General features: G+C 45.5%; 2 protein-coding genes and 1 long non-coding RNA gene across 6 annotated transcripts in view; 2 read left to right on the top strand and 1 right to left on the bottom strand.

Annotated features, from left to right (window-relative positions):
- The window catches only part of LHPP (phospholysine phosphohistidine inorganic pyrophosphate phosphatase), a 109,439-nt gene extending 106,552 nt beyond the window's left edge, over positions 1-2,887 (bottom strand). Inside the window, exon 1 of one of the 3 annotated variants that reach the window (XM_082222811.1) lies at positions 2,706-2,887. In XM_082222811.1, the coding sequence (XP_082078937.1) occupies positions 2,706-2,878 (173 nt within the window). In that variant the 5' untranslated portion in view covers positions 2,879-2,887. The remainder of the gene's footprint in view (positions 1-2,705) is intronic. The other 2 variants (XM_082222813.1, XM_082222812.1) reach the window with 2 other exon arrangements.
- Positions 2,888-5,358: 2,471 nt separating this feature from the next.
- On the top strand, positions 5,359-8,424 carry LOC309532983. The gene is made up of 2 exons (XR_014220081.1): positions 5,359-5,488; positions 7,965-8,424. It is a non-coding gene; the product is annotated as an uncharacterized lncRNA (long non-coding RNA).
- Positions 8,425-13,071: 4,647 nt separating this feature from the next.
- NKX1-2 (NK1 homeobox 2) lies at positions 13,072-17,807 on the top strand. 2 transcript variants are annotated; one of them, XM_082222816.1, is made up of 2 exons: positions 13,072-13,458; positions 16,450-17,807. In XM_082222816.1, exons 1-2 carry the CDS (start codon positions 13,233-13,235, stop codon positions 17,046-17,048), a joined length of 825 nt encoding a protein of 274 aa, XP_082078942.1. In that variant the 5' UTR covers positions 13,072-13,232; the 3' UTR covers positions 17,049-17,807. The 2 variants fall into 2 exon arrangements, 1 of the variants encoding a protein (XP_082078942.1); XR_014219880.1 differs by lacking the exon at positions 13,072-13,458 and adding an exon at positions 14,518-14,692 and having other exon boundaries at positions 16,450-16,545.
- Positions 17,808-26,159: the final 8,352 nt, after the last annotated feature.

Raw genomic sequence — 26,159 nt, 5'->3', positions numbered from 1 at the left:
CTTGGGAAGTCTATAAGAAAGAAAGAGGGTTTAGTTTACTCACACTCAAGCTTTCACTGATTATCATATGTGGAGTCAGGAGGAGGAATCCTTTCTGGGTAAGCAACCCTGGGTTGGTTGTTGTTGTTCTGACTTTGCCCACCGGGTTGTAGATTGACTTGTTACAGAAGTAATTTCAATGAATTTTTCTGCCACATATTTGTCTGAGATACATAATATTTCGGACTGCATGAATTCATCTGTAGGGGCTTGGTACAAGGGTGATTCTGCACCGCACAGCAAAGGATAACTAGATGGCCCCTGTATGTTCATGATTCTATTTTTCATATTCCTATCAGTGTTAATACTGCCACCCCATTTTCTGTGAAGGAGAAGTAGCCATTACAGTGGTATCTCAGGTTACATACGCCTCAGGTTACAGACTCTGCTAACCCAGAAATAGTGCTTCAGGTTAAGAACTTTGCTTCAGATGAGAACAGAAATCGTGCTCGGGTGGCGCAGCGACAGCAGGAAGTCCCATTAGCTAAAGTGGTCTTCAGGTTAAGAACAGTTTCAGGTTAAGAACGGACCTCCGGAACGAATTAAGTACTTAACCCGAGGTACCACTGTATTCTCAGCAGCAATGAATTTTTTGTACCCCCAGGCAGTAAAGAAAAGGAATCAAAGGAATCATCTCAATACTCACCGCACTAGGAAACTCTAACAGGACAAAGACGCCACAATAAGATCACCTGCCTGAGGTGTGTTCTACTTCAAAAAAATCTGTTTTTTCCTACAAGCACAACTAGATTTGACAAGAGACCTTGTCCTGCCCTCCTTCCCTGTAATTCAAAGTATTATGTATAATGTATAATGTTAATTCTGGATAAATTACCGTATTTTTCGCTCTATAACACGCACCTGACCATAACACGCACGTAGTTTTTAGAGGAGGAAAACAAGAAAAAAAATATTCTAAACGAAACAGTGGATTATGATTTTTGTGGTTCATGCTGTGGCCACAGACATGTGATCTGACAGTGAGTTTGGGGTAGCCCAATGCAAAAATCCTGAGGATCCATGTGGATCCGTGCTTTGTAACCACGTTTTAAGTGGGGAGGGAAGGGAAAACACTCAAGGGACAAGGAGCAGCGTGGGGTGTGTGGAGAAGGATGCTGCTAATAATGCAGAAGAGGGGTATAAGGGAAGAAGGCTCCTCTCCTCTCCCGCTTTGCTCCTTTAAAACAAGCAGGCTCTGCTTCTCTCCCTCCTCCCCGGCTTAGAGAGCTGAAAAGTTTTGCTGCTATTTAGCGAGTTGAGTGGGGAGGAGAGAGGGACAGAGAGCACGGTTTAAAGCAGCCAACCAGACAGGAGTCGCTTACACCTGTGTAAGCGGCTCCTCTTCCGCTTTGCTGTTTCAAAGTGAGCCATGGAGGAGGGAAGGAAGGGGAACCATGGATCCTCTGCTCACGACTGCAGCAGATCCCCCCGCCACCCGTAGGCATTTGCTCCATAACACGCACAGACATTTCCCCTTACTTTCTAGGAGGAAAAAAGTGAGTGTTATGGTGCAAAAAATACGGTAACTGCATTTTTACCAGACACTTATTTTTAGGGATAATACCTCAACAGTTAATATATATTTTACAAAACACATTTTATTTTGATTTTAATTAGAGATCATGCTACACTTCAGCTTGCTCATCTGATCTTGTCAAATTTTTAAAAGGTTTTCTCTTAATGCTCATTCTATTCATTAGAAGAAACAGTTTTTAACTGCTTTATGCAACCATATTTTAAAACGCTAGCTGTTGTTTTTTTTAAAACACTACAGTTGTAGTGATGAGATTAAAAATAATGGGAGTATAGAAGATATGCAACTTTGATACATTCTCTAGTTGTTTTGTTAGCCTGTTACAACAAAAACAAGTGTATTGTAGCAGCTTAACAAAGCCTCCTTTGTTGATGCACAAGCTTTCTAAGCTATTTGTAAATGAAGTATACCAATGTCTGGGGTGCATCATCAGCATTAGCTGACAGAACATGTGGCCATTGCAGCTAAAATGTGTGTGCATGTGTACAGAATGTGTGTCAATCTACTACAACAGCCACTGAGAGCCAACCTGAGGGGGAGATCAGGGGGCAGGACTTCATTCACTTCAGAGGTTGTGTGGCTCACAGACAATCTTCAGATCCTACCTGTTATATTTTAATGACTTGCCAGCTGTGTGGGAAGGACTGCAGCTCAGTAGCAGAGTTCACGTGTTGCCTACAGAAGGTCCTTGGTTCAACTTGTGGCATCTCCGGGTCAGGGAGGGACAGGCTCGCTGCCTGAAACCCTGCCGAGCCACTGCCAGTCAGTGTAGACAGCGCTGAGCTAGATGGAGCCGCTACCTACGTTCCTAAACCAACCAGGGCTGGCAGCCCTGCTCTACAACCGCGCCGAAGGAATCTCGCCTTTTATTTTCCCCCTGGCATTTTTTCCCTTTCAAGTGCGAGAGGCAAAGTGCAAAGACGTTCCCTATCTGAACCCCTTTTCTCGCTGAGAAAAAGCACGACTGCAGTGCGCTCCTCCTCCTCCTCCTCGCAGCTCCCACAAGGGCTCCGACATTATAAATGGTTGTACGCTGTACGAGGAGGACAGGTCTCCTGGGCTCTCCAGAGGGAAGGAGTTCTGTGAAGGACAAGAAACTTGCAGCCTGGGGGCTCCGCGGGTCCCCACTTACTTTTTCACTGCTTCTATAGATCCGGGAATGGGGACTCCGCCTCCTTCGCCTCCACTGTCATAAAGCACCCCGCTGATGTCTAGCACCAGCCCCTCCACGCCCGCAAGGTGCTTCCCCCACTCCGCCATCGCCCAGAGCAGCCCGTGCAGCCTGCCCACAACCAGCGCGCACATTCTCCGCCGCCGCCGCCTCCCAAACCCTTCCTGCCCGCCGAGGCGTCTGGGAAATGTAGTCGCCCGCCGACGCGGAGGCTGCGAACGGCGCCTCAGGGCCTGCAAGCAGTTGCTGGAGGAGTGAGCGCCGCCGACTTGCTTCCGAGTAGACGGGCGTTGATCGGCGCTGCCTGGGACATTGGGGGGGCTGGGGGCTGGGCGTAGAATCACAGAATTCCAGAATTGGAAAAGTTGCCACCTGTCCTGTATAATACATATTTCAATGTAAAATGCTTTGCCCTGTATTTCAAGGCTACTCTGTGTGTCAGGTTAGGGATCCTCTCCAAATGCGTGTGTGTGTGTGAAAGGTCATGTATTTAAGCACTGGGTAGCAATGCACACGCAGATTTAAAATTCATGTGTATGAGGCATGTGTGTGTGACAACAAATTCCAGAGGGGCGATCCTGTTAGGCTGCAATAGATTGTAAATGGATTGCTTTGAATTCGCTTCAGCACCGGGTGAAAAATAATTTGCCCCCCGCCCTGTCCTGTATTTTTGCCAGAACAAAGGTGGCAACCCTAGGATCATCTAGTCCAACTCTCTGCAATACAGGAATATGCAGCTGTCCCTTACGAGGATCAATCCTGCAACCTGCACCATGCTGTAACCCACTGAGCTAACAGGTTGTGGAGAATTCTTGGCTGTGGACAGTGCCGCAGGGAGGTCAAACCAATCCCATGGGGACCCTAGCAAGCGAGAGCGAGCAGGAATGCCAGTGTAGTGCAGTGGTTATAGTGTCAGACCTGAGAGAACAGGGTTCACATCCCTCCTTGGCCACAAAGCTCACTGGGCAGTCACAACCTCTCAGCCGAACCTACCCCACAGGGTGGTTGTGGGGATTAAATGACCATATATGGCACTTTGAGCTCCTTGGAGAAAAAGGTGGGATAGAATGCAGTAAATAAATGCATGTGGTCTTACGCAGTTTGATGAAGTTAGGAGGTACACACACACACACACACACACACACACTAATTCCCATCATCCCTGACCATTGTTCATGCTGCCTACAGCTGATGGGAGTTGGCATCCAAGAATATCTGGAGAGCTGCAGCTTCTCCATCTCTGCCTTATGAGATAGAGAGGATGAGAAGAGATGAAAAGGCAGGAACAATTATGGGAAGTGTGGCTGTGGAGAATGATCCAAGAACAGGAACACAGCGAGGCTCACAGACCAGCACCACAATTTCAGGATTAACTACGGGCTCATCTCTCTGTTAGGGTATACTCCTTTCTCCGTGAAATCTCATCCTTATCTCTTCCCCTCTTCACATCTTAACCTTTGTGCCTATGTACTGCCTCTTTTGAAACTGCTGGCTGATCCATTCTGATATCAAGTGTGGCCGGGTGCTTTCAAAGCCCCTCCGGCTGCCATTGACTTAACTTCTCTGATGTTTCAGATGGGCCAGTCCAATGCACACTTTCAGGTGCCATAAAAGGGCCATCAGATCTAAATGCCAGATTTTATTAGCAACTTTTGTTAAATCACACCTCTTCATCTTTCTTCTTAGCTGATGGGCTTTCTAATAACACATGTTGATGCAGATTGGTTGAGTAGTCTTGGGGACTTTTTGATAGAAATAGAGTAATACTTATAATAGAACTATACAGTTGGAAGGGGTCTTGGAAATCACCCAGTGCAGAGTTCTTCAACCTTGAGTGCCCAGATGTTGTTGGACTTTAACTCCCATTAGCCCTAGCCAGCTTAGTCTGTGGCAATGGAAATTTTAGTGCAGCAACACCTGGAGATCCAAAAGGCTGTTCTTTTTTCTTTTCTTTTTAAAATATTTGTTATTAGGAATTTCAACAAGACATTTTATCAAAAAACATATCAGCCTTAATTCCCCCCTATTTTTCACCTTCCCCCTCCCCATAAAGTAACCCCCCTCCCCTGACTTCCCTCAGCTCCTCTCTCTGGTTTATCAACAAATGTTATTCTCTGCATCTTACAAAATTGTATAGATCCTTAATTTATCTGACTAGCTTTTGTCAATAAAAAGTTTGTGATTGTTTATTCAAAACCTGCCAAGGAGTCCAGTTCACTTTGTTGTTTCTTTAAGTACTTTCTAAAAGGTTCCCATTCATCTTTAAAGTCACAGTTATTCTTGTCCCGTAGTTTGTGTGTCGATTTTGCCAATTCTGCGTAGTCCATCAGTTTCTCTTGCCATAATTCTTTAGTGGGGATTTCCTCATTCTTCCATCCTTGTGCTATTAAGACTCTTGCCGCCGTTGTTGCATACATGAAGATATTTTTCACTTTCCTTGGCAGGTCTTTTCCTACAATCCCTAAGAAAAATGCTTCAGGTTTTTAAACAAATGTTAGATGGAACATTTTCTTCAGCTCATTGGATATCATTTCCCAAAACTTTTTAATTTCATTACAATCCCACCACATATGATAAAAAGTCCCTTCCTTTTCTTTACACTTCCAACACAAAAGGCTGTTCTAATCCAGCCAAGATCTGCAGTACAGGATGCAAGTACAACATCCTTGAGAGATGGCTATCCAAATACCTCCAGCGAAGAAAATCCTCTACCACCCCCTCTGCTGTCAAACAGCTCTTTTAAGGTAGCTTCTCCTAATGTTTAGCTGATGCTATCTGGGCTCTCTGCTATTTCTACCCACCTGCTGCTTACAAAGGTATACTGATGGAGCATTGGGATTGGAAACCAACTTATACTTAGTCAGACCATTGGCTCATCTAGCTCAGGCAAGAGTTTCTTAGCCCTACCTGGAGATGCTGGGGACTCAGCCTAGCACCTTTTGAATGCAAAGCATGCACTCTACTTGTGATAAATGGCCCACAATAGCAACAAAAACTAACATTTTATTTTAGCTGATTCATGTGCAGTCAAGGCCATAGACTATAAACACTCATTTCACCAGAGTTCTTAGGTTTGTGCCCAAATAGTTTAACTGAAAAGAATATACAGTATATAAGTAACTTAAAACTTAGGCAACATTGAGCCAGAATTGACCAAAAGGTCATATAATCTGATGTGGCTTCAAAATTGGACCATCTGAAAGACGAAAACACATCAACTAGGTGTGGCAGCCCAATCCTATGCATATTAGTTCTGAAATAAGTTCCACTGTGTTCAATAGAGGGAGGGTTACTGCCAAAGTGAGCATGTGAGCTCTGGTCTTAATTGGGTTGTAGGTTAGCCACTCTCAGTTTATAAAGCACCAGACTGCCACCTTATACAAATACCTTAAAACCTCATTAGTTTGTTGTGGAAAGAAGTGGCCCGTTCCATGGTGTTTTATGACTATATGAGAGATTTTATCAAGTATGTTCAAACTTAGGCAATGTTGTGTGGGTTTGTTTTTTTTTACTCTCTTGATAAAGTGCAGATGCTTTTTATTGTTAACACAATCACTGGCTTGCCACAATTCAAGAATATATAAGAAACAGTGTTGGAATTATAGTCTACTTTATTTCAAGAAAAGCCAAGGAGTCTTGGAACCATTGATTTGCCTCACTGCTACGAGTCGCTTCTTCTTAAAGATAATATCTAAACTGTAAAATTCATTATATAGACCCAGAAATGGATCAGGTTATTTAAAACAACACCGCTAATGGTACAATATCTCAGCTGTCCACACTGATAGGGAACATTGTCTTGGATAGTGTTATCAGTCCTGGACACCCGCTATGAATATTGATCCGAAGCTTGTAACAGCCATCACTTGCCGTCAGGACAGGTCAGGGTTGAAACCCACCTAGCATCAAAGCAATTTAAAGACAGCACTCAGATGGAATTTTAATGTCTGCCTGTGCTGAAAAACAAACCAAAGCCAGGCAGACTGTGTGTGCATGTGCGTTGGTGAACTGACAATATTTAAAGAAGCCCTTTAGCCCTAAAATTGATACTTTTAAGTTACTCTATCTGTTTCATGACTTAAAACCCAGTCAGCTAGAACAATGATTACAGTAAATTCACAATAATATATTCCACTTTGGCCTATATATCAACTGACATGCTTTTTGTCTTTCAACATAAACACAGGTTTGTTAGGTTGGGGGCTATTTTGAAAGAAAAAAGAATCCAAACAACTGGGATATATTTGATTTTCAAATAGGCTCAGTAGCACACACTCATAAATAACAAGTCTGAATTGTATGAGAACATTATGAAATCAAAAGACAAATCAAATGAGCTTTATTTCCAGAGCAATTGGTTGCACCACAAAGTCCAAAGCTGTAAAAATAATGTTGTGCTGTTATACTATTTTAACGTATCTGTTTGTATGATTAACCCTTTCAATAATTACACTCATTCTGAAATGTTTTGTGAAATGTTCACCAAATATGACCCAGAGCCTTATACTGTTACTTACTTCCCATATACACATGCACATATACAATATCAATATATAAATAACTTAAATTTCAACCACAGTAAAAGCACACCTACATGAATCTCTAACAGTAATTCATTTCAATGGGACCAATTGCCATGTAAGCTGCTTCTCAACATGAGTAATGGTGGCAGAATCTACCCCAGGGAGAAGACTAATATGTACTGCCAGATAAATAATGGTTTGTAAGATTATCCCCACAGACAATATTTATGTCACTGCCTGGAATCTTTTACCAGTGGATCACATTCTTTTTGCCTATTTTTCACCCTGGCCAAGAAACAGAGATGTGTCTTTATTTAACTGTGTATGTCTTCTTTATTCACCTATTTTCTTTCTCTTCAGTTATTTTCCTTTATTTCTTATTTACACCTCATATCTTCTCCTGTATTTCCAGTTTTTACTCTACCGGTAGGCAATTTCATGATATAATTATGATCATTATTTGGTAGTCCAGGTTTAAGGTAGCTTTCAAATATGTTGGCATTATTTATATTGAGCACTTGTACAACTGTGGTACAGGTACATGACATATTTGAACTTCCTTGTGGTATAGAGTTTTCTTTCCCTTGTTTATGATGGGGCTGCCATGAATGCCTCACAAAGCAAAATTGACCGATGGCTCTACTTTTCAAACATGAATTATGTCTGAGAGCAGAGCTAACTGTTCGATCCTATGCAGACTCCTTTGAGGCTCTGCCACCATTCCCTCCTCCCCACAAACGTGCTGTGGAACCAGTTGCATTTTGGAGAAAGGTGCAAGGGGGGGGGAGGAAACAGTCACAAGGATGTGGAGAGTGGTCCCCACCTGACAGGAGAGGAGATGCTCAAAGTGTGACCATCAGACATGTCTTAAAGTCATCTGAGTTGGTGGCTGACACAACAAACTCCAGTTGTATCAACTGAAGACAAGGCTATGAAGAACTCAGTGGACAACAGGTTCCACAGCTGCCCTGCCTGTTTCATGTGTAAAGCCTTGCCCTCAATTCCACTTTGCAGAAGGTGCAACTTGAAGTTACAGTGAGGCATCATTGATGGGAAATTATTTCCACCACTGGAGGAAGCCTTTTGCATGTTTGTTTCAAATTGTATTTGCCTTGCATCTGTAATCAATAAAATTGAGTTTTCCCTTTTGTGCTCCAGATTTTTGTTCCGGATTAACATGGTTTGTACAACCCTAGAAAAGCCTTAAACTGACTCATGTCAGTGACTACTCAATTGCACTTACTAGCCTTAACCTCTAAAACTTACTCTCTAAAGCTTATTAGCCTTAACATCAATTAATTATTCCCAGGAAAGTGTGCATGGAGGTTTACACCCTCCCCTCCCAATAGAAATATATAGAAATATTTAAACCAGTCAATTGTCAAATGACAGCAACAAGGCACCCACTTCTGTGTCCCTACAACACAGACCTACAATCATTCCTTTTCCTTTGAGTACTCCACATTTCCAAGCTGCCCAGTGTAGTTTAGTGCTTTCTGAATGAAGATCAGTTATTGAAATCTTGTGATTATGGTCTACAGCAGGAGATTTAATAGGTATGGGTACTGCAGAATATCAACCATACATAGTGGAATAAGAATGTTCATTGTATTGTTATTCTAATCAGAGGATCCCAGTTAACACAATTCCTCTATTGGATGTTGTTTTTAGAACACAATGGCTTGGGCTAGTTTTAGTACAGTTGTTTTCAACCAGTGTGCATTGGGGTACCTTGAATGATGATCAGATGTGCCGTGGGCAATACTGGCCTCTGTCCCTCTTTCCTTCCCTCCCATCTCTGGTGTCCTCTCACATCTCTGCCTCCCAAAGACTTGTGTGGGTGTTTGTTGCAGCTACAAGCTCTCCAGGCGAATGGTGCCTCTGGGGCTGGCCAGGTGGTGCTTCCCAGGCCCCAGTGGGGCAGTGGGAGGTGGCACCTCTCTTTGGGGCTCAGAGACCAGGGGTGGCAGCTGCAGCTGCCCAGGAAACTCCCAATGAGAGGGGAGAAGAGAGGAGGCAGAGGGAACACTCCACAGGCAAGGGTGTTCAAAAAAGCGCCAGAGGCTGCCAGCTCTGTAGCTAAGGGGTGACATAACTGGGCTCCTGAGCCCCACAGGGGTGCCACCAAAAGAATGTAGTTGGTCAATGGAGCAGTGGACCCAAAAAGGTTGAAAAACTCTGTTTTAATAGATGACTATTTGCATGCACTAAAGGTAGCAAAGATGAAAGTTCTAAGCAGCAGATGGTTTGCAAAGCTTCGTATCGCAGAGGATAACTTGGATAAATGCTGTGGCAGTAGAGGAAATAACAGGTTTTGAATGTGAAATACTAAAGGAACATTCTCATTTAAAAGGCTGATTCAAAACACCCACTAGGGACAGGACTAAAACTGTAATTGGCTGATTTTCCTCTCCCTGACCTACCCTATACTAGCTAACAATATTATTGGCTAACCTATTACTCCTTGGTAAAATAGTGGTGTGGGAAGGAGGGGTCATTACTCAGTGCTATTTCCAGGTGGAATTGATAGATTTTGAAAACTTTCTAATTTACCCTTTTTAAAATGGTGGGACATTGGTTCACATTAATAATAATAATAATAATAATAATAATAATAATAATAATAATAATAATAATTTATTATTTGTACCCCGCCCATCTGGCTGGGTTTCCCCAGCCACTCTGGGCGGCTTCCAACAAAGATGAAAAATACACTAAAATGTCACATATTAAAAACTTCCCTGAACCTTCAGATGTCTTCTGAATGTCAGGTAGTTGTTTATCGCTTTGACATCTGATGGGAGGGCGTTCCACAGGGCGGGCGCCACATTATAAACTGCATTGAGAAGAAGGCGGGTGTCAGAGCTGCTTCCAGATCCTAGCTCACAGAGGATCACGCTAGCCAGCAATCACTTTGTAAAAGTCTTTATTGAGTTACAGTTTCCATTCTCCAGCTGCTGCGTGCAACTCTACGTCTTATGGGTTAGACCGGTGAAGCTCCGTCTGAGTCTCCGCCCCTTGTACACCAACTTAATATCCTAGCCTTACTCCACCTTTTCCGCCTGACTGTTCTTCTCTGGGTCCCTCTGCCCCCCTGGGTCTCTTCCTTCCTGGATTCTTCTGACGCCGACCCCCCGGACCCTCCTGCCTCCTTGCGCCGGGCTTTAGGACCTGGCTCCCTTTCCGGGCTGCTTACTGCGCCACCTTCCTGTGCATTTGAACTTGGCGCGCGCGCCCAACCTTCCACTTTCCGTCTGACCGTTTCTTCGCTCCCCGATGGAGGTGTGGCCACTCCTGACTCGTGCCCTCCCTCCTGTTGTGAGCTGCCAGCGCTTGATACCTGACGCCCTTCCTCTCCCCTGCTCTCTGTTGGTGACGCTGGTCCCGATTTCCAACTGCTCCCCTCTGAACCCCCTTTTGTCCCTTCTTCCTGGGGTGTCCCCCTAGGCTCCCCCCTTGCCCTGGCCACTGGTGCTCCTTTCTGTGAATCTTCTGATTCACTGGAAAGACTCGGAGATCTCGGGTCGTCGTCATCACTCATCCTTTCTTCTGCCTCCTCCCCCTCGCTCTCTGTTTCCTCCCTTGCCCTTGCCTCTGCTCCTGAACCCCTGACAGTGGGTATTAGGGTATGTTCTCGAACTGCTCCTGCAGATTACTGGAGTGCTTTGAATTTTCTTGCTTACTTTCAAAATCTGGCAGCCCACTTTGCTTTTCAAACTAGAATGTGCATTTGTAATTACTTTATTTTGCTACTGGGATTTCTTTCAAAATGGGTTCTCTTTTCTATTGCAAATTGGTTTGCAAACAAGGGGCGGACTTGTAGGTAACGTGGGGGACAGGACGCCATCTTCCATGTGAATTCTCATTACCAATAAAAGAGAAATAATATATGTTTCTGATTTGTATGCATAGACGAATAGGGTGGGTCCTAAACAACTCGGGTGCAAAGAGGCAAGTCTTCAGCATACAGCAAAAGTGAATAATTATGATGTTAGATGCATGTCTCTGGAGATGAAATACCACAGTTTAGGAGCTGTCATAGAGAAAGCTGATAGGATGCAAGTACCCTACTGCACAATGTTTATTTGTTGAGAGAAGGGAGTCTGTTCCACATTAGCAATCCAGAAGCTGGTTAGATGCTATTCCAGTGGGAACCAATATAGTTTAGAGTAGTGCTTTGCCACTAGGTTCCCTCCAGGCATCTGTTGTGGCCCACACCATGGGCATAGCCAGGCTTTATGTTAGGGGGCAGACCCTCAGTTAGTTAAGTATTTTGTATTGGTTTACTTGATTGGGGGGCAGCTGCCCCTCCTTGCCCCCCCCAGCTACACCCATGGCCCACACCACTCATCACTCACCAGTCTCACCGGGTTGGTGAAGGCTGCTTTAGAAGAAAGTAAGTTGCTCAAGTTCCCAGGAAAGCAGGTTCCATTTCAAAGCTGCTCACTGGGTGGTACCAGACAGGCCATTCTCCGAGCCTTTGTTTTCCATCTGCAAAAGAGAAATAACAATGTTCACAGTGCCAAGTACTGCAAGACTAAAGCTGATATAGATTGTAAAGCACTTGTGAAATGAAAGTGGTAGAATAATTCCAGATTATAATTTGGATGAATAGCACCTGGTTTTGTGAATGTGCTCATCATCTGAATTTTCTGCAATTTCATGGAAATGTTTCTAACTTCTTAATCTCTGAATGTTCAAAATTTTGCTTTGTTCTTTGTTAAAAAACACACAAAACAAAACCTTTTATCCTTTTTAAATATAGTTGTGCAGGTTTGGAGGGGACTTACGGGGCAATCCTATACACATCTACTCAGAAGTTAGTCCCACCACATTTAAGAGGGCTCCCGGGTGTGTGACCTTACTCTCAAGTGATGGTACACAGGCTACCTATAAAAAAAGATAGTGGTACCTCAGGTTACATATGCTTCAGGTTACATATGCTTCAGGTTACAGACTCTGCTAACCCAGAAATAGTGCTTCAGGTTAAGAACTTTGCTTCAGGATGAGAACAGAAATTGTGCTCCAGCGGTGCGGCAGCAGCAGGAGGCCCCATTAGCTAAAGTGGTCTTCAGGTTAAAAACAGTTTCAGGTTAAGAACAGACCTCCGGAACGAATTAAGTACTTAACCCGGGGTACCACTGTAGTATACTGTATTTGTGACTTCTATTCCCTTGCAACTGTGTTTTCCAGTTGCCCACAGTGCACTGGGAGAGTTAGACCTTACAGTAGGCCTTGGATGTCCTTCCTTTTAGAGATTTAAGATTCTGTATTGCCTGGGCATTCTTATAAAGGCACAGAATTCCAGAGACTGTAGGTTACAAAGGAATGGCAGCTCTTCCTCTTCCCGAATGAATGCCCCTCAACAACAAAGCCTCCTGCGATCCCCTCGGAAATACCTCCAGGGGAAAGAAGTGAGCATCTCCCTTCTTACCCTAGTGACTCATTTATTATAGCAAACACGTTTCACTGTCACTTCATACCCTATAGGAGGGGAGGGAGCGGAAAGGCTGCAATCTCATCGATTAAAATACCATTTCCAAGGCTTGTCCTCTTCTCCACGTGTTTGGGCGGGCAGCAGGATTTTTTTATAAAAAAAAACCACACACACCCCAACAACCACAGAATAATAAAGGAAGCAGAAGGAAAGTGGCAGTAGTAGGTGGATTGCAAGCCCCTTCCTTCCAATCGCAGCCTCCTTCGCTTGTTCATCTTGGATCCTCCTCTTTCTCCTCTCCCTCACTTCCCCCCACCCACCCCGGAGATCCCCCTTCTCTCCAGACAAACCTCTCCGAAGTCCGCGCTGGGTGCATCCGAGAGAGACCCTCCTGCCTCTTATGGACAGCCTCCCCCCGGGCTCAAGCCGCGCGTCTGCCGAGGGAAAGCGGGGCTGGCTTTTCACCTGGCCGCGCATTTGCTGCCAAGCTTGGGCCGTCGCAGATCTACCCGGGACTCGGAGCGGGGAATGCTGGACTGTCCGGAGAGTGGGGCCAAAGGAGCCCCCATCCACACGAAGATCTCCTTCTCCATCCTGGACATCCTGGATCCTCAGAAATTTACCAGGAAGAGCAACCCAGCAGCAGGGAGGAGGGAGAGCGTCTCCCACGCGGGGCAGCGGGAGAAAAGTTTGGGAAGAGTTGACGTGGAAAGGCACCCGAGCAGCAGGAGGAATAAACTAGAGGCATATCATGGTAGGCGGCGCGTTCTGCTTTTATCTGATCCGCGCGGTTTGCCTGGGGTTCAGGAAAACTTCCGAGCTGGCCCATTTCTGGAAAGCAGCAAACGATGCTTCCAGGTGTCTTTCTTAGCATAACTTCCAGAGGGGGTGGGGGGGGGGAGAGAGAAAAAGGCTTGTGTGACCCATTAAAAGTTTTAATAGATTATAGTGTTTTACTGGGATTCACCATCCCATGCATATATGGTCGCCCTATAGATCCGTGGCTATTGAACCGCAGGGGAGCGTGTGAGACTATCCCAGGGTTGCTGCTGTGCTTCTTGATGGGACACCAAGCGTGGGAACGATGCGCAGCAACGGTTAACTTTTTAGTTTGTGGGTCGAAGCGGGGCTTGGCTTAAATTCAGTTTCACAGAGCGTACTAGGGTTGGAAGGGACCCCAAGGGTCATCTAGTCCAACCCCAGTTTGTTGGCTGAGAGCGCAGAAAGGCGGCTTTTCCTTGGTAAAACTTTAACCCCCGGGGGCGGAGGCTGCTTAACATAACTTTAAAACAAACTCTTAACCCAATACTGGGGTGGTGCGACGCGGGAGCAGCGGCCTCCGTCTGCCCTTAAGAGGTGCAGGCAAGGCGGAAATTCAACCGGTGAAGCAGTGATGGCAAGCTGAATCTCCGCCCCCCACCTGCACCTGTTAAAGACACAGGACTTGCCGTGAATTAAAATGCCGATAATGTTGTGGATGATGGATGACGAATCCCCAGGGTCTGGGGAAGGAAGTCACCTTTTGCTTTTCATTTCTGTGTACGTGTGAATCCTCCTCGCATTCAAGACAGGGTCCGTGGCGGAGCTAAACGCCTGGATTGGGCTATTACTACGGACGAGGTGCATCCTCCTCACTCCCCTCTCTCGCTTCCTCTCGGGGCCGCGGAAGGTCGCCGCTTTCCAGGCCCCTCGGCCCGGCTGCGTTTCCCCTTTAAGAAGCGGCGGAAGGGGACACGGCGAGCGCAGCGCGGTCCCCCTGGCGGAGTCCGCCGCGCCCCCAGCCGGGTCTGCGCGGGAAGCCTCAGCCCGGCGCGCTTGTTTTCGGCTCAGCCTGGCCGGGTGGCAGCCTGATTGGCAGAGGGACGCGCCGGGCGAAGGACAAGCGAGATAATTGTTCCTGTGGCCTCCCCCACCAGAGGATGCCTTCGCTCCCCCTTGATCGATATCCTATTACCGACTCCCGCGTATCTCCTTCCCACAGCTTGCCGGTACCAACTTCAAACCCCTTCCCCCCCGTCTGATCCTAATATTGTTCGATTAAAACTTACCTTTAATAGATGACATCTATCGATCCGCCCCTTCACAAATCTGAAACTCTATTAGTGCGGCCGGGGAAAAAGAAGATGGAAAAGAACGGGAAGGAGGGCGGGGTGGGGGGTGGCGAGAAGGTGGAGGATTTACTTCTCTTTTTTTAAAAAAAACCAAAACCAAAAAAAGTTTCCTTAACTTTCCCCCCTTTCTTAAAAATATCTGTATCTCCTGCCATAATTAGTTCCCCAGTTCTGAGATGATAATTCTGGTGGAAGGGGCTGCCTAAGAAATGACAAGTTTGGATGGGGCGGTAAAGCAGACACGAGTCATTCATTCATGACTCAGGCTATGTAGAGTCTTGCGTGTTGTCTTATCGGCCCGTCCATTTATTTATTGCATTTATATGCCAGCTCGAGGTACATAGTTCTTCCTCCTCCTGATTTAATCCCCACAACAACCTTGTGAGGTAGGTTAGATCAGTGGCGTAGCGTGGGGGGGTGCAGGGGGGCCGGCCGCACCGGGCGCAACATCTGGGGGTTAGGGGGCGCAAATCCACGGGTTAGGAGGCGCAAATTACTTGCCTTGCCCCGGGTGCTGATAACCCACGCTACGCCACTGGGTTAGATTGAGTCAGTGACTGGCCCACGTAGACCCAGTGAGCTTCATTGCTGAACCTGGTCCCCCGTAGTTCCTTAAGCGTTGCACTGCACTGGCGCCCATCAAAGCTCTTGTCTTGTTGGGCAGAAGCCCCCTTAGGTACACACCAAAAAGTTGTTTCCCTCACCCTCATATTAAAACACATTCCCACGGCAGGTGGTGGACTCTCCTTCCTTGGAGGTTTTTAAAGCAGAAGTTGGATGGCCATCTGTCATGATGCTTTAGTTGAGACTCCACTATCGCAGGGGGTTGGGCTAGCCTATATGACCCCCGGAGTCCCTTCCAACACTATGATTCTATGAAACACCTTTATTGAAACTGGAAGTACCTGGGCTCAGGCATGCCTGGAACTGAAATCAAGGTCCCTGCAGAGGAGGCATCAGAAGCCGGACAGGTAGATACCGAGAGGACAAAATGAGTCTCTGCTGGGGGAAGGGGAGGGACGTGTTTAGATCCCTGAAAGAAAAACAAGTTCATGTTAACGCTCACATCGTAAACATGCTTTCTCTGAAGTCCGACTGATTTCGAGGGGGTTAACTTCCAGGAAAGCATGTTTGGAACCCAGATCCTCTTTTACTTGTCCATTTCTGGTTCAGTTATTGACTTAAATGTGGAAAGTTAACTTTCTTTCAAGGGTCCAGCAACGGGGATGCGCCCTATTTGGCAATTTCCCCCTGTACGTCCCGATGTGAACACTGGCAACTTCTAGGGGGGAAGGCACTCTGCGTATACTCAACCGCACTGATTAAAAAGGCAGCGCTGCTCGTGACTGGCCTTTTCTGACTCTATGCGCACAATTTCTTTTTAAGTCGCCGCGCATGTTTCCAGGACTAAGACCCTCCGACCCGTGTGTGTGTGTGTGTGTGTGTGTGTGTTTCCGCCAACGTGATGAATTTAGCGTCCGCTCCATCGGGCGGCTCATTAGGCCATGTGCGCAATTACGCGGAGACTGCGATGCGGATCCGGGCGGAGAGGACCCGCTTCCGGGCAGGGAAGCGGCCCTAAGGCGGGTCGGGAAAGGCCCCTGGCCTCATTCTGTCCTTGTGTGTCTCCCCAGATGGCAGCAGCAGCGGAGAGAGCGAAGCGGCCGCCCTGGAGGCATCGGAGCCCGAGGAGCCGGGCCCCGCGCCGCTCCCCTCGCCCGACTTCCCTCCCTCCTCGTCCTCGGACCTGGACGATCCCGGCTCGCCTCCGCCGCCGGCGCCGTCCAAGAGGCGCCGAGCGGAGCCCAGCTGCGCCAAGCCTCGCCGGGCCCGGACGGCCTTCACTTACGAGCAGCTGGTGGCTCTGGAGAACAAGTTCCGAGCCACGCGGTACCTGTCGGTGTGCGAGCGCCTCAACCTGGCCCTGTCGCTCAGCCTGACCGAGACGCAGGTCAAAATCTGGTTCCAGAACCGAAGGACCAAATGGAAGAAACAGAACTCCGGGGGCGACGGCGCGGCGCAGCCGGGGAACAGCGCATTGCCCGCCGGAGGAGATGGCAGCCCCAGTCCGCCAGGCCCCAGCAGCCTGGCCTACCAGACTTTCCCCTCGTACGCCTCGGCCAGCGTCCTCTTCCCCGGGGCAGCTCCCCTTCCCCTGGCTGCAGGAGGGGGACCCTTTCCCTCCTTTTTTAGCCCCACGTACCTGGCCCCCTTTTATACCCCTCACCTATAAGAGGAACCTGTTCCCTGCAGGGTTTGCAGGTGTCCCCTGCGCGGGAGTGAAGAGCAAACCCTCTACCGAGTTGAAGCAAACCGAGGAAATCCAGTTTTGACACTCCATCTGCTGAAATGTCTGTTTTCCTAAGTGTTATTTATGAGCATGCCCTCTAATATTCCACCCTGTGATCACCATTACCTAGTTATGGGTGCTTTCCTTCCACCCCCCTTTTTATAGTTTTGACTTTGTGTTGGGAAAGAGAAGGGGGCGGGAATACATCCCAATCCCAAACTTTTTTAAAAAAGCAAAACCAAAACTTCATCAGTTCCTTTAAAAATGCAGAAACCAGAGTGAATTTCAATGCAAGAATATGGATTTATTTCAGAAATAAAGAGGGCAGCTATACAGTATTTGATATGTATAGGGCTATTCCTTTTGATTCTTCTATAGAGAATGAAAGAAGATACAAATGTGGATTTAACAGGCTGGAAGGACATCAAAGGTTCCCCCACTGAAATGTTCTCCTCCTCCCTCTAGTTTCTGTCTGCTGCCCTGTGATGGACTGAGCCACTGTAATTCAGTTCCCACCCTTGTTAAATTGGCTAGATGCTGGACCAGTCCACAGTATGCATGCTAAGGTATGCATACTATAGCGTACCCATGCTGCATGATCCTGTCTGAACATTACATCCACTCCTAGGCAGAAATACAGGATGTGTGTAACAGTGAAATATGCAAAATGTAGATTGGAAATGAAGGCAGTATTTTAATAAAATGTGCACTGGACTACATACGATCTTGTATTTAAAAGCAAATGTTCCTGCTTGGTGGTAGGTCCAGAACCACCAGAGGGCGGTATAAACCTTATGTGGGGTTCAAGTAACTAGTGGGTTAATGTTAATCAGTGCAACCCAATGCATGTTTACAAGTCCAGTCCCACTGTCCAAGGGCCTGCACTCCCAGATAATTGTGCATAAGATTGGACATAAGTGTGCTGCAGTAGACTAGGACCTCAACCAAAGTAGAGATCCCATTCTAGTTTAATGATCTGAAAGGTTTTGCTCATGTACAAGAACAGGTATTGTGGGTTTTTTGTTTGTTTTGGTTCTAAATATATACTACGTAAAAATAGCACCTCGTACGAAATTGACAGGAATAGCACCAAGTACACTATAAGATACTGTAGGCGTTTTACTACCTTTTGTGTAGAAAGAGAGCAATCACCACTACTATAAGCACTGGCTGCAGATCTTTAACCAACTCACACCTCCTTTCACGCTAGTGCCTTATTGCTACCATCCTGCTGACCAGCCAAGGCAGGCAACAGTTACATTAAAGAATAGTAGGGCTGTATGTGTGCCGTATCCTGAAATTCAGCATGTCTCTAACCCAGAAACCGCAGATTGCACTCACTTAGCATACAGGATAAGGCAGGCATCACACGTGTGGCCCATAGGTACAATGGTGCTCAACAAATCCTCTGAGTCTCTCTCCCATTCAACGTCCCCTTGGTCATGAGGCGCTAAATTATGGTTGCCTTTTTATCCCTTGAAAATTACATAGAGCTGAAGGAGGAAGTGTTGCTCCTTGCCTGTTCCTCTTTCAGCTCTATGTACTTTTCAAGGCTTAGATTAATTCCACTGTAGGTGGCCAAAGCAGGTGGTGCTCACAGCACTTGCTGAAAAATGTGCCCACGGGCTCCTGGAATAAGGCAAGACGTAGATCTTGTAGAATGTAAGGACATCTCCTGTTTGACCCTATAACAAAGACAAAAAAAAGTTGATTTGGGTTTCTGGAAGAATATGCATTCAAGCCATTTCCCAATGAGGCTTATCTGCAGAATTTTGTCTCTAGGGTCCAACTTTTTCACTTCTGAAGATCATGCTCATCCTAGCCCTTTGTGGTACAATATTCAGTTCAAGTTTTTGCCCAGGAGGATGGTTAAAAATACACCCATATATATATATCTTACATTGTCTATATTCTTTTTAGGGTAATACAGTTGTTTTTTGTGTGTTGGATGGACAATTCTCTTAGCCCCATACTTGGATTGTTTCTTCCTTTTTTAAAAAAAAAAGTGGGGGGAAGACTTAATTTAAAAAATGAATATGTCTACTCAAAAATCCTCCTGGGTTCAATGGGGTTTACTCCCAAGTGAGGGGGGGGGGTTAGGATTGCAGTCTTAACAAAAGCCCTCTTCGGGTATTATGTAGTTGCGTAAATCATGTACATGAGCACAGCAGCAAGAAGTACCTGTGCCCCCACAATTCCAGTTGAAGTGGGGGTGCTCCTGTATTTGTGGAAGCTCCCAATGCATTTTAGAATCCTGGAAAAATGGTTTTGCAACCCTGGTCACCCTTACCTGGCATGTAAGGCCCACTGAGCACAGTGGGAGGTAGCTCTTGAGTAGATATGCATAGGCTTGCACTATAAAAGGATGAGCTACAAATCAGCAAGTCCAAATCTTGCCTCTGCCATCATGAACACATTAAATGACTACAGGCAAGGCACTCTCTCATAAGAGCATAATAAAGACCTGCTGGATTAGGCCAATGGTTCATCTAGTCCAGCATTCCGTTCTCACAGTGGCCAACCAGTTGCCTAATGGAAGTGCAAAAGCACTTTTCCCTCCTGCGATCTCCAGCTACTAGTGCTAAGATGCATACTGCCTCCAACAGCATGGCAGAGCATAGCCACTGTGGCTAGTGGTGAGAGGATCCAGGCTCAATTTCCCCCTCCTTCAGTCCACTTTGCAACATTTTAGATAATACTGTGGGCTTCCTTACAGGATTATAATGAAGTAAACACACATGAAAGACTTTGAGCACTGAAAAATGCTATACAAATGTTTATTATCACACACGTTGGTGTGGGGGGTGGGGGAGGTAAACATTGGTCCAGAAGGCTATGAAAGTAAGAGGTCCAGTGCACCTGTGAATTCTCTGCAAAAGTCAAATGTTCGCAGCATAGATCACTCCTTGTTCTTAACTTGTATCAACTTGGGCTTTCCATAGATGTGCCACAGCAGTTCTACACTGAATATCCTGGCTTCACTGTTTCCATCTCCCACTTTCTGTATCCGTGCTTGTATATTTATTTGCCAACAGAGAATATAACACTCCACGCACCTGATGAAGTGATCATCAATTTGTGAAAGCTTAAGCCACCACAAATCTGTTAGTCTTTAAAGTGTCAGAAGATACAGTGCTTTTGCTGCAGCGGAAAATATTACAGCCCTTTTGGCACTTGAAATTTAATCCTTACTCTTCGGAGCCTTCAAAGAAATAACCCCTATGCCCTCTAGTGGGAATTCCAATGGATGCACTTATTCCTGAAATGGAGAGAGGACCAATAAAAGATTCTTTGATTAACATTATTATTTTTTAACCTTGTGAAGTGTGTTAGTGAAACATACCATGATCTACCCAGGCCAGTGCAGGGAAGTTCATAACAGAGATCTGAGTGTCCGTTTCAGAGTTCCAAACAATACTCCAGGTGAATGGTTCTTCACTCTGGGGCTGGCTATGGGGTGCTGGTTGCCAGGAGCTGAGGCAGCCTCGGAGTAAGCAAGCAAGTGGCAGAGGGAGCCCAGCCAGCCAGTCCACCAGCCCCTACTGTTGGGAATGGATGGACTGGCAGGCAAGCAGCATGCTGACCTTTCCTCTGCTTGCTGTGTGCAATGCCTATCTGGGAGCTGAGTGCCCGGCACCAAAGGGGAGCCTTTCTGCCATGCAGGCCCGGCGGTACCCGCTGCTGCCACTCAATGCGAGTAAGATGCTGGCTTCATGTTCACCTTTGACTAGTCTCCGTCAGGCCACTAAGGCTGGGGGCATCCTCTTCCCAGCCCCCTGAAGGGCAGCGTGAGGAGTCACCTCTCTTTGGGGCAGTAGCAGCAGCTGCCCAGAGGACTCCCAAGGAGCGGGAAGAGGAGTGGAGGCTGAGGAAACACTGCACAAGGGTGGGTGTTCAAAAATTGTGAGAGGCTGCCATTTCTGCAGGCAATGGGTGACATAACTGGGCTTCTGAGGCTTGGACTGCATTTCCTTACACGGGAGCCACAGAAAGGATATAGTTGGTCAAGGGAGCCATGGACTCAAAAAGGCTGAAAACCTCTGCTCTACATTAAAGGTATGCTTCCTACCCGACTTCTTATTTCCTTTTCGCCTAATACGAATTAGGTACATGATTAAACTTTAGAAACAGTAGCCGCTGTTTGCTTTATCTTCCACAACAAATGATTAAATAATCCTGGCCATGAGAGTCCGCAACAGGGTAAGTTTCAACAGGTAAGGGAGGTGAGAATGATGGTTTGGTTATTCCCCATTTTCTAGGAACAGAAAAATCTGTCCAATTTGATTTCTCTCTGTTTCTCATTTTTCTAATCTTAAGTTCTGTTCTCCACATTTTCACATCAGTTTGCAAAGTCCTCATGAGAATTCACCAGCATTTGTCAATTGTGTATGTGCGCAGGCAGCCAGCTGGGGCTGGAATTTCCAAGGAAGAAGAAAGACTCAACCTCAACCTGCTCTGATTTTTCTTTTCAATAGAAAAGTGCATTGTATATCAAACTAATGATTAAATAAATAAATATTCATAAGTCTTTAGTAGAAATGTATCATAGTATATGCATTTTTGAATGCAATTTCACTTAATGCCCACTTTTTTTTGCCAAACAATTTCTCCTGATGAAATGCATTTTTAAAGGTTCTTTTCACTGATGTATGCTTTTTTCTGCATGCTTTATTAAAGTGTATGCATTTTTGGTCCATGTTACTTGGTGGGAGAACTGCACTGCAACGTTTGGTGGAGTGTGAATTCTGAATAATGGCTATGCTTTGGGTAGCCAATTGATTTGGGAAGTGCATATTAGCTATGTTTGCCTTTAAATGCAAACTGCATTGAATTTCTCCCCCAATGCTACTGCTTAAAAAGGGTTTCAAAACTCCTTTTTTTTTTTTACATGTGTGTAACTGAGGTGAGTATGGGCACCTGGTGCAGTCTTTACTAGAAACTAATGGTGGTGTGATACTTCCTCTTTTTTGTTTTGTTTATCTGGGTTTTTAAAATCTTGGTTATGAACTTTAAAAACATGCATTTCTTCCTAAGCAGCTATTATAATTATTGGATCTCTCTCTCCAAAGACAATGTATCTCATCTTGCCCAGCAAATCCAGGACTGTGAGTGGCAATTCACTTTTTATGTTCCTAAGTTTCTATGTCATTGATTTTGTTTTAATTTAAATTCAATTCTTTTTCTATGTAATTTATTAACATGTAATTTGATTTACATTTAGATAAATTAAATGCAATTTCTTTAAATGTAATTTAATTGCTTTAATGTTTGGATAATCCGATTTGACAATTTCTTTACATTAATTTCAATTTAATTTAATTTCTTAAGCTGATTTCAATTAAAACCTAGATTTTTCTTACTCCTAATCATGCCTCACTTGATGAGATGAGTAAGTGGGAAAAGCAGAAGAACACATCTGCAGCTACTAGCAGGTGTATCCAGAATAATATTGTTGCACACCACCCAGTCTCCAAGCTGTGTGGAAGACCAGGGGTTCCAGGCACTAACCCAGGGTTCATGTTTCCTTTGGAATGAAGGACAGCAGAGACTGTGGTGTCTTTATGATATACAGTGGTGCCTCGCAAGACGAAATTAATTCATTCCGCGAGTTTTTTCGTTTAGCGAATTTTTCATCTTGCGAAGCACGAAATCCCATAGGAATGCATTGAAATTCAATTAATGCGTTCCTATGGTCAAAAAAAGTCCAAACAAAGCCAAATTTGGTACAACAAGAGTTTATTAAGTGCTCTTTAAAGTCGCACATACTGTAAAGAGCATTTCAAAAATTGAAGGAACAATAAATTTAGTTTCTAAACATGACAGAAAAACATTTAAAAATCAACAAAGTGTACAGTACATTTTCTAAGACTCTGGGGGTCAACTCGAAGAAGGTTCCTCTTCCACTCTTTGCTTCTTGCTGAAGAACCTGTCCATGGTCTGCTGCTTCATCCACCTTTTCAGCACCTCCCTGAAAGGCGACATGACCCTCGTATCAAAAGTGTTCGCAAGGTCAGGTGCCACATGCTTGTCAGGGTGGTGCCACTGTGTAAAAGCCTGCACATCCTTACACTTCAGGCAAATGTCCCTCAGTTCTTTGGAGGACAGCCGTTCCTCAGTTGCTTCCTCCTCTTCCAGCGAGGCCTGCTCCTGCGCAGCCTCTGCCTGCAGTTCGACAAGCTCCTGGGTGGTCAGCTCGTGGTCGTGCTCCTCCACCAGCTCGCTGACATCCTCCTCTGTGACCTACAGGCCCATGGTCCTCCCCAAGGAAACAATGTCCTGCACCACTGTTGACTCTGGTGCATGCCTGACCACGCTGTGGATTCCAGATCTTGTATTGAACCGGTCAAACCAGCCTCTGCTTGCCTTGAAGACTTCTGGCTCGCCTGAGGTTCCTGGCTGTTCCCGGACGAGGTCTGCGTGCAAGGCCTTGGCCTTCTCATAAATGACGGCCTCAGTCACTGTGTCCCCTGCACACGGCTTCTCTTCTAACCAGATGAGCAGCAACTTCTCCACCTCCTCCAGAACAGCTGGGCAGTTCTTCACGATCCTGGTGGCTCCCTTGGCTGCATCAGTCGCAAGGATCTTCTCCCTCATCTTCAGGATGGTCCCGATCGTCGATGGATTCCTCCCGTACTCCCTGGCGAGGTCTGTCACATGCATTCCACCGTCGTGCTTCCGGATGATCTCCTTCTTCATTTCCAGCGTAACCTTCGCCTTCTTCCCCTCGCCAGCCTCTGCAGCAGCAGTCTTCTTGGGTGCCATGGCAGCACAGCTCCTACCTTCGTAAACCCCCCCCAAAAAAAACAGTGCTTCACATCCAAAAAATTCAAAAGCACCCAGCCACCCACCACACAGAAATTCAAACCCAGAACCAAGTCCTTGAATTCCAAACCCCCCAACCCCAAATCCAACCCCCCAAAAAAAGTTTTAAAAGTTTAACTTACCGAATGGCTGCAAAAGAAGTTTTGGAAAAGCTTCAAAAATCACCAAAGTCTTCAAAAACCTCAACTATTTCCCCAGCCACCCACCACACAGAAATTGCAAACCCCTCCCCAACTGTTCCCCCAGCCACCCACCACACAGAAATTCAAACCCAGAATTTTTTTTATAAAAAAGCAGCAGAGTGGCCCAATGGACACAGAAAATAATAAAAATGCAGGAAAAAACCACACAAGCTTCTGGATTCTTGCAAACCCCTCCTCAACTGTTCCCCCAGCCACCCACCACACAGAAATTCAAACCCAGAATTTTTTTTTTAAAAAAACAGCAGAGTGGCCCAATGGTCACAAAAAGTCATAAAAATGCATGAAAAAAACCAAGCTTCCAGATTCTTGCAAATCCCTCCCCAACACCAAGTCCTTGAATTCCAAACACCCCAACCCAAAATCCAAAAACCCCCAAAAAAGTTTTAAAAGTTTAACTTGCCAAATGGCCGCAAAAGAAGTTTTGGAAAAGCTTCAAAAATCAACAAAGTCTTCAAAAACCTCAAAAAAGGCTACCACACCGCGTGCTATGAGTTGCTCCTCGAAGTCAAGTCGCAACTGCACCTCTTCAAGCAATGCACCCTGGGTATTAACGGTTTTAAGAAAAAGGAAACAAACTTGCAAGACATTTTTTTCGTCTTGCGAAACAAGCCCATAGGGAAATTCGTCTTGCGAAGCAGCTCAAAATACGCAAAACCCTTTCGTCTAGCGAGTTTTTCATCTTGCGAGGCATTCGTCTTGCGGGGCACCACTGTATGGTTTATTTACACATACAGTATACAACTTGAACCTACAATGGAGGGGTCCCTAGCATTAATACCCCAAGAGGGTCTTGCTCCTCCTGTAGCCACAGCCCTGGATTGAAACAGAAATCAGACATAACTCTGTCACCCAGCCTGCAGCCTTGCTTCCAGCTTCTAGCTTACACACACTGGTCCTTCTTTGTGCTTTCTTACTTTGTTCTCCTTCAAATCTTTCTTTTTCATTTTTTTAAAAAGTGGGTGCAGTGTGCATACCCCAAGCACATGATTTCAAGGATGGTGAAAGACTGAATGATAACTTAGTATCCAAGATATTGCATATCATTCATTGCTCTATTCGGTTGGAGCAGTTCCAGCCTGGATGATGATATGCTGCTTTCTGTTTGTTTTAGCAGATAAGATAAGATACTTAGCTATATAACAACAGGCTAGAGGTCAGAGTTTAGATAACACCACAAGTCCAATCCCTCAGTTCGAATTACAGAAGCAACTTCCCATTGATGTCAGACTGGATCTGGCTGTTGAGAGATTTTGCAACAACTGATTAATTGCTTTCATACAAAACATGCACAATTTCTTTTCTTTTTTTTAAAAAAAACAGTTTTTCTAATACATGGTTGCATGTTGCCAAGAGGGCTGAAGAGTCAAAGAACAGAAGGGACCAAGAGTTATTGGGGTGCCCATAATTACATGGAAATAACTCCCAATAATTTGAATGGGATGTCTTAAACACAACCTTGCAGTTGTTCCCAGGTGAATGGCTGGATTCAGAAATATTTCCCCAAGGTAGCACTTCTGGGTGGCAGAATTACATCTTCCCAGCACACTGTGCTATATATACAATGTAGTTGTATATGGCACCTATTGGATACATCCCATGATATCACCAGTGAACAACACAACTCTTCACCCTGTTTGTGGTGTTCTGTGGAGTTTTTAAAAGGTTTTCATAAATTGTTTAAAAATGTTCAACCTCTTATGGCACAACAGAAGGGTGGTAGGACATCTTGTGCATGTTTTCTCTTTTCCATATTTTCTCAGAGGTAAGCTCAAAATGGATTTTTATCAACAACTGGTTCTTTTTGTGAATGGCCACTGTTAAGAAGGAAAATTATCGCCCTCTGTACTTTTCTGTATTTTGTTTCCTTCTGACATTACTGTTTACAATACCCCTCCCACTTTAACCATGTACAGTGGTACCTCGGGTTACAGACGCTTTAGGTTACAGACTTCGCTAACCCAGAAATAGTACCTCGGGTTAAGAACTTTGCTTCAGGATGAGAACAGAAATTGCGTAGTGGTGGTGCAGC

Source organism: Podarcis vaucheri, assembly GCF_965113315.1.
Source record: "Podarcis vaucheri genome assembly, chromosome: 5".
Classification (NCBI taxonomy): Eukaryota; Metazoa; Chordata; class Lepidosauria; order Squamata; family Lacertidae; genus Podarcis; species Podarcis vaucheri.
The sequence above is the reverse complement of the archived record's forward strand: the minus strand, read 5'-3'. Positions and strand labels throughout refer to the sequence as shown.

What these genes read in the sequence shown, in the direction of transcription:
- NKX1-2 (XM_082222816.1), top strand. Translation starts at nt 13,233, where the DNA reads ATGCTGGACTGTCCGGAGAGTGGGGCCAAAGGAGCCCCCATCCACACG. An exon ending in TAAACTAGAGGCATATCATG is followed by an intron (nt 13,459 to 16,449) that starts GTAGGCGGCGCG and finishes GTGTCTCCCCAG; the next exon opens with ATGGCAGCAGCAGCGGAGAG.